Here is an 8,327-nt window from a genome sequence, read left to right as displayed (position 1 = left end):
GAAGTTAGAAATATTAAGCAGGGTCAAATCAAAGACCCTGGTGTGGAGATTTTATTTACTGTAAGTGCTTTGGGAAGTTAATTGAAATCCGCGTGCAAGAACAAGGACTGATCTGATTTTCCTTTTTTAAATAGTCACTCTGGCTGTGTCATGGATAGCAGGTTGTAGAGGGGAAGGGTGGAAGCAGGAAGCAGTCAGAGCAGCATCACAGCGGTCCAGCAGAGAAAAGATGACAGCTTAAGCCACAGAGAAGTAGGTGGACGAGAGACTTATTTTGGAGACAAACGAACAGAAATTGTTCACGAATGAGATGTGATGGTAAGAGAAAGGGAAGAAATACCACACTGAAATAAGTTCTATGGCAGGGAGGGGGCAGAATTCTTAAACATTTAATCCAAGGGCCAATTATTAGACTGTTTAGCAGATGTTTACTCCTAAAATGGAATTTCACAAATACCAGCAAAACAATCCTGGTCAAAAATACTAATCATTATTAGTAACCTTTGTTTTTAATTGCTCATAATTAAGTTACCTTCCTCTGAATTAGCACTAGACTTATAGACTTAATCTTTTTTTAGAATCCATCAAGGACTTTACACATAGCAAAATCTTTCCCATGTCCCTGTTTTAATTCTTTAGCAATCAGCAGGCTCGTGTGACTCCAATGTAACTTTGAAAACACTGCAGGGCATGCTGCAAAAAAAGGCTAAATGCTTAACGTCCTTAATCATGAACGAAGCTGGTACAGAGTGACTTTAAAAAAATACATTCTTCTGTTGTCTGCTTCCAACTACCCTTTTTAAAAGATAAATGTGTGGTCTCGGAAATTTATTAGGCCCCTACACAAATGAGTTTAAAAGCAGAAAAGGAAAAGATGTCTAGGAAATGGAAGTTCATAGTGCAGGTACCAAAAGAATCTAGCTCACTTTTCCTCCACCAAGACCAGAGTCCATTAAACCCTATTCCAGTTTATACATGCTAAATAGAGTCAGGCAGATCTGTGGAGATTTTATCAGCCCCAAGAATCCTCCCACGCTATCAGAATCAGGGGATCCTTAGTTTCAAATGACCCAGAAAGGGTTTTAAAAGTTATGCTGTAACTGTTCCAGTCTTACTCCGCCTTACCCACATTTACACAACTGTTCTTCCTCCAGTGCAACACTTTAAGCCCCCAAACATAATACTTGAGATGGAGTATCAGCTGGTTGCTGTCACCTTTTGCTCTTGGTCCTACAGTTTTCTCAGAAATTGATTACTCACAATAAGAAATTATTAGATTCCCTGGATACCTGTGCCAATTTTCAAAAAGCAAAATATGGACTTAACATAAAATTAGGGGTGGGGGACACAGATTTTCTGTTGCTTTTTTTTTTCTGTTGCTTATTTATACATTTATTTACAGAGGGTTCTAATTGATTCCAAGGCCTGAGTACAAAATTGCTTAACAAAGTTATTCTAACTCATTTAGAACAAAAGAAAAGCATGTTGTAATATTCAACCTTTAAAAGCCACTCTGCCTTGAGATCATCCTAAGGAGTTACTGAGGGATGGAGTAAAGTTTTAGCTTTGCATCCCCTACAAATCCACCACTATTTAGAATTTCATATTATTAATAATTACCATAGTATATATTGTTGGAATAGAATTATATTTATAACTATAAACTAGGAAAATTCATATCTCTTTTTTAGGTAAGCACAGACCTGTTTCTACATGGCCCATTAATAATTCTCTCACCTTGGTCAACCATGGATGGCTACAATTGCTGTTTTAACACAACAGAAACTAAAGCTAATTCTCTCCAATTGGCTTAACTGTTTTACATATAAAATTGGTGTGAAATATTATCAAATTAAGGTAATCATTTAGTTTTAAATAAGGCCAATTTCAAAAATCATGTAAAAGAAGTCATTCAAAAACGTTCCAAGTTTGTTACATAATAAAGAGTTTGATGCAATTTCTGTCACAACCACAAATGATGTCACCACTTCTGAAAATGGAAAAAATTCCACTCTTGTGAGAATAGGTAGGTAGACAGAAACTCTATTAAATATAAGGTCTAATCTAATATTAAAACACCTCTACAACACTCTCCTTCAAGACCTTATCCATTCTAACCAGAGTTATCTTGAGTCCACAGCGAAAATGTCAATGAGAATAAAAAGTAACCCAGGTCAATATTTTGTTTTCTAAGAAAAAAAGTAACTATAAACATATAGTTCTCTATTTTCTTTCCCAAGATGTTTTAAATAAACTCTGGGTCCCCATCTGTCTTTACACTGTCATTCAATAATTTGATGGCCTTTTTACAGTTCCCAGACACATGATAATCTCCAACAGCTCCAGCACCATCACTGGCTTCATCCTTCTGGGCTTCCCTTGCCACAGGCAAGGGCAGATCCTCCTCTTTCTGCTCTTTACCCTTCTCTACCTCCTGACCCTCATGGGCAATGGGTCTATCATCTGTGCCGTGCGCTGGGATCAGAGACTCCATACTCCCATGTACATCTTGCTTGCCAACTTCTCCTTCCTAGAGATCTGCTATGTCACCTCCACTGTCCCCAATATGTTAGCCAACTTCCTCTCTGACACCAAGGTCATCTCCTTCTCTGGATGCTTTCTCCAGTTCTACTTTTTCTTCTCCTTGGGATCTACAGAATGCTTTTTCTTGGCTATTATGGCATTTGATCGGTACCTTGCCATCTGCCGACCTCTACACTATCCAACCATGATGACAAGAGGTCTCTGCACCAATCTTGTGGTCACTTGCTGGATACTTGGTTTCTTCTGGTTCTTGATTCCCATCGTCATCATCTCCCAAATGTTGTTCTGCGGATCCAAGATCATTGACCACTTTTTATGTGATCCAGGTCCTCTTCTAGCACTCATGTGCAAAAAAGCTCCTGTGATAGAGCTTGTCTTCTCCACTTTAAGTCCTCTGCCCCTCGTCATTCCCTTTCTCTTCATCACAGGGTCCTATGCTCTGGTCCTAAGAGCAGTACTGAAAGTCCCTTCAGCAGCTGGGAAAAGAAAGGCTTTCTCCACCTGTGGGTCTCATCTGGCTGTGGTTTCACTGTTCTATGGCTCAGTACTTGTCATGTATGGAAGCCCAACGTCTGAGCATGAAGCTGGAACACAAAAGATTGTGACTCTGTTTTATTCTGTTGTGACCCCCCTCCTTAATCCTGTGATATATAGTCTTAGGAACAAAGATATGAAAAATGCCCTGCAGAAACTTCTGGGAATATAAAAAGTGTTAATCAAAATGGCTCTTGAGAAATTAGAGCTCAATATTACATTTAATTTATTTACAAAAATTGTATTTAACTTATTTTCAGTTTTAAAAAGTTAGTTTCTTTTTTAATTTGAGTATAATTGACACACAATATTACACTACTTTCAGGTATACAATTTAGCAATTTGACAAGCTTACATATTATGCTACATTCATCACTATATAGCTACCGTCTGTCTCATAATATAGCTATTATATCATCATTGATTGCATTTCTTATGCTCTGGTTTTTTATGCATGTGACTTAATACATAATTGGAAACCTGTATGTCCCCTTCCTCTTCACCCATTTTGCCCAACCCACACTGCTCCCCACTGGCAGCCATTAGTTTGTTCTCTATTTTTATAAGTTTGGTTCTTCTTTTTGTTTATTCATTTTTTAAATACCATTTACAAGTGGAATCCTATGGCATTTTGTCTTTCTCTGACATATTTCACTTAGCAAAATACCCTCTAGGTCCATCCATGTTGTCTCAGAGGGCAAGCTCTCACCCTTTTCTGTGGCTGTACAATATTCCATTGTGCATATTTTCCTTATCCATTTGTCTGTGGCTGGTCACTGTGTTGCTTCCATGTGTTAGTTGTTGTAAATAATGCTGCAATAAACACAGGGATGTGCATATCTTTTTGAGTTAGTGTTTTTGTTTCCCCTGGTTAAATATCCAGTAGTGGAATTACTGGATCATATGGTATTTCTATTTTTAATTTTTTGAGGAACCTCCATACTCTTTTCCACAGTGGGTGCACCACTTTGCATTCCTGCCAACAGTGCATGAGGGTTCCTTTTCCTTCACAACCTTGCCAACACTTTTTGTTTCTTGTGTTTTTTATTTTAGCCATTCTGACAGATGTGAGGTGATATCTCATTGTGGTTTTTGACTTACACTGTTCTTGATGATTAGAGATGTTGAAAATTTAAAAAATAATTTAAAAAACTACTTTATTCCAAAAATTATTCACCATAGTACTGACCAAAAACCTTAAGCATGTGTCTGTTGTTTACTTCTTACCCTGGTTCTTGACCATTTGCCTGTTTGTTACCATGCAATTTTTTTAAATTGAAGCTAAATATTTTATTTCAAAACTTGTGAAGACAGCAGGTATAGTAAATCAACAAAAGTTAAGCTTTCTTGTAGCAGTAGAGAAAGTGGAGGCAGATCATTTTTATTTCATTTAAGGACTATAATTTAAGTATAAATATAGCCTAGGTTAGTTTTGCCTTTATTCCTGAAATGTATACTCCAAGAATAGTCCTCTGAATCTCATCTGCAAGGCTGGACTGTTTTCAGGGTCCCTCCACTTTAGTGCACCCTAGTTTCCTAATTCTGCACTCCTTGAACACCATGTTCCTGAAAGCTCTGCTCAGCTCTTTAGACTCCCAGTTTTGCTTTCTGCTAGATTTCTTGAAATCTCATCTTGCACATTAATGGACTATAAATCAACAAATGTCTGAAAGGGATCTTGCATCATATTTTGAGCCTCACTTCTCTGTGGTTCTCCTCTCTCCAGGATTTGTTGCTCAAACTCCAGCTTCTCTAGCGGCCACAAACACCAAAGCCTTTATATTCTCCTATCAGTGATACTACTGCTTTCTGCTGAGACTGTATTCTTCCTTTCTCCCATTCTTTTCCACATGCCTCCATATCCCCATATTGCCCACACCCAGTGAACTGTCAAACATCCTCAGGAAAACAGCACTCAAGGTGAATGTAGAACTCCTTTCCTTGTCCCTCCCTTCTTGGAACTGTAACCCCTGAAGTCACCTGTGCTGACCATCTTCCAGAGCCTTCAAATGATGCTGTTAGGTATTCTGTCCAGATTCTATGGTTATTTCTGGTGGAAAGGTTAGTTTAATACAAGCTGCTTAGTCAGGACAAAACCAGAAATTCTTTTCTATTATTTCTGGTGCATCTAAATTCCACATGGTCTCACTTCCTTCACTTTCCTAAGATGACCCTATAGCAAAACCATGCAAAAATGCAGAGACAAATCAGAGACAAGTGGATATAGGGACTGGCATAAACACAAGTTTGGGATACAGACCTGCTTTTTTTCTTATTGCAAGGAGCTCCAGATTCCCAAGGAGAAGTCAGGGTGGGGTAGTCCTGCTTACATTAAAATAAGTGGTAAAACTGGGGCGCCTGGGTGGCTCAGTGGATTAAGGCCTCTGCCTTCAGCTCAGGTCATGATCCCAGGGTCCTGGGATTGAGCCCCGCATGGGGTTCTCTGCTCAGTGGGGAGCCTGCTTCCTCCTCTCTCTCTGCCTGCCTCTCTGCCTACTTGTGATTTCTGTCTGTCAAATAAATAAATAAATAATCTTAAAAAAAAAAGTGGTAAAATTGGAGAGGGAGACAAACCATGAGAGACTGTGGACTCTGAGAGACAAACTGAGGGTTTGGGGGGAGGGGGTGAGCCAGGTGATAGGTATTGTGGATGGCATGAATTGCATGGAGCATTGGATGTGGTGGATAAACAATGAATTTTGGGACACTGAAAAAAATTAAATTAAATTAAATTTAAAAAAATAAATGAGTGGTAATGCCAGAACCACGGAGAACAGATTCAGGCTTTTTTTTTTTTTTTCCCTGTATAGGAGGCACTCAGCAATTGTAGATCAGTAAATATATTTACCCAGGAGTTATATTAGTCACTTGGGCTAGTTCTCCTTGAACTCCCTCCTAGGTCTTAAATGAAAGGTTATCTTAATATTGAAATGTCTTTAGCAATTCAAAGACCTGATCTGCAAACGAAGAAAATAAAGGTTGGGAATCAGGAGTGGCATGCTGATGTCTAATGGTAAAACACAAAATTTTCTATCCACCACCCATTTCACTAGCCCAAGTTGCTTTTTTGCTACAAACTAATACTGTACTTCTATCTTTAGTACATTTCGATTATTTTCCCATCAATAATTTAGTAAGTCTCAATCATCTAGCAGTTAAACAATATTTGTTTCCTTAATATACATAAAACTCTATGAACAGGGAGGAGTCAAGATGGCGGAGATAGCAGGCTGAGACTACTTCGGGTAGCGGAAGATCAGCTAAATAGCTTATCTAAAGATTGCAAACACCTACAAATCCAACGGGAGATTGAAGAGAAGAAGAACAGCAATTCTAGAAACAGAAAATCAACCACTTTCTGAAAGGTAGGACTGGCGGAAAAGTGAATCCAAAGCGACAGGAAGATAGACCGCGGGGGGAGGGGCTGGCTCCCGGCGAGCGGCGGAGCAACGGAGCAAAATCAGGACTTTTAAAAGTCTGTTCCGCTGAGGGACATCGCTCCAGAGGCTTAACTGGAAGCCCAGGCGGGGTCAGCGCGGCCTCAGGTCCCGCAGGGTCGCAGAAGGATCGGGGGTGTCTGAGTGTCGCAGAGCTTACCGGTATTAGAACAGGGAAGCCGGCTACAGAGACAGAGCCGAGGAGTGACTCTCAGCTCAGGGTTGCCTTGAACCGGTCACAGGCTCGGTCAGCTCGGAGCGCGGCCGGAGGCCAGGGTGACGGGAGTCATTGGGTGCTGTTCTCTGAGGGCGCACTGAGGAGAGGGGCCCCGGGCTCTCGGCTCCTCCGGGCCGGAGACCGGGAGGCCGCCATCTTCATTCCCGCCCTCCAGAACTCTACGGAAAGGGCTCAGGGAACAAAAGCTCCCGAAAGCAAACCCGAGCAGATTACTCAGCTACTCAGCAAGGCCCGGGTAAGGGCGGTGCAACTCCGCCTGGGGCAAAGACGCTTGAGAATCACTACAACAGGCCCCTCCCCCAGAAGATCAACGGGAAACCCAGCCAGGACCAAGTTCACTACTGAGCAGTGCAGTTTCAATACCAAGGAGAGCGGCGGAATTCCAGAGGAGAAGAAAGCAAAGCACGGAACTCATGGCTTTCTCCCCATGATTTTTTAGCCTTGCAGTTAATTTTTTTTTCTTTTTCAATTTTTTTTTCTTTTTCTCTTCTTCTGCTAAATTTTTTTTAACTTTTACCATTTTCTTTTTTAACGTTTTTTAAATAGTTTATCTAATATATATATATATATTTTCCTCTTTTTATATTTTTTCTTTATCGGCTTTCTTTTTTTAAATAGTTTTTTTTTTCTTTTTGAACCCCTTTTTATCCCCTTTCTCCCCCCTCACAATTTGGTATCTCTTCTGATTTGGCTAAAGCATATTTTCCTGGGGTTGTTGCCACCCTTTTAGTATTTTACTTGCTCCTTCATAAACTCTTATCTGGACAAAATGACAAGGCGCAAAAATTCACAACAAAAAAAAGAACAAGAAGCAGTACCAAAGGCTAGGGACCTAATCAATACAGACATTGGTAATATGTCAGATATAGACTTCAGAATGACGATTCTCAAGGTTCTAGCCGGGCTTGAAAAAGGCATGGAAGATATTAAAGCAACCCTCTCGGGAGATATAAAAGCCCTTTCTGGAGAAATAAAAGAACTAAAATCTAACCAAGTTGAAATCAAAAAAGCTATTAATGAGGTGCAATCAAAAATGGAGGCTCTCACTGCTAGGATAAATGAGGCAGAAGAAAGAATTAGCGATATAGAAGACCAAATGACAGAGAATAAAGAAGCTGAGCAAAAGAGGGACAAACAGCTACTGGACCACGAGGGGAGAATTCGAGAGATAAGTGACACCATAAGATGAAACAACATTAGAATAATTGGGATTCCAGAAGAAGAGGAAACAGAGAGGGGAGCAGAAGGTATGTTGGAGAGAATTATTGGAGAGAATTTCCCCAATATGGCAAAGGGAACAAGCAGCAAAATCCAGGAGGTTCAGAGAACCCCCCTCAAAATCAATAAGAATAGGTCCACACCCCGTCACCTAATAGTAAAATTTACAAGTCTTAGTGACAAAGAAAAGATCCTGAAGGCAGCCCGGGAAAAGAAGTCTGTAACATACAATGGTAAAAATATTAGATTGGCAGCAGACTTATCCACAGAGAACTGGCAGGCCAGAAAAAGCTGGCATGATATATTCAGAGTACTAAATGAGAAAAACATGCAGCCAAGAATACTATATCCAGCTA

At 40.0% G+C, this 8,327-nt stretch overlaps 1 protein-coding gene across 1 annotated transcript; it reads left to right on the top strand.

Annotated features, from left to right (window-relative positions):
* Positions 1 to 2,227: 2,227 nt before the first annotated feature.
* Positions 2,228 to 3,250, top strand: LOC125104925 (olfactory receptor 11G2-like). The gene has a single exon (XM_047737859.1). The coding sequence runs from the start codon at positions 2,324 to 2,326 to the stop codon at positions 3,248 to 3,250; it is 927 nt and encodes a 308-aa protein (XP_047593815.1). The 5' UTR covers positions 2,228 to 2,323.
* Positions 3,251 to 8,327: the final 5,077 nt, after the last annotated feature.

The sequence above is a fragment of the Lutra lutra genome, chromosome 7, assembly GCF_902655055.1.
Source record: "Lutra lutra chromosome 7, mLutLut1.2, whole genome shotgun sequence".
In the NCBI taxonomy this organism is placed as follows: Eukaryota; Metazoa; Chordata; class Mammalia; order Carnivora; family Mustelidae; genus Lutra; species Lutra lutra.
Note: the sequence above shows the minus strand (reverse complement) of the source record. Positions and strands in the feature narration are given on the sequence as shown.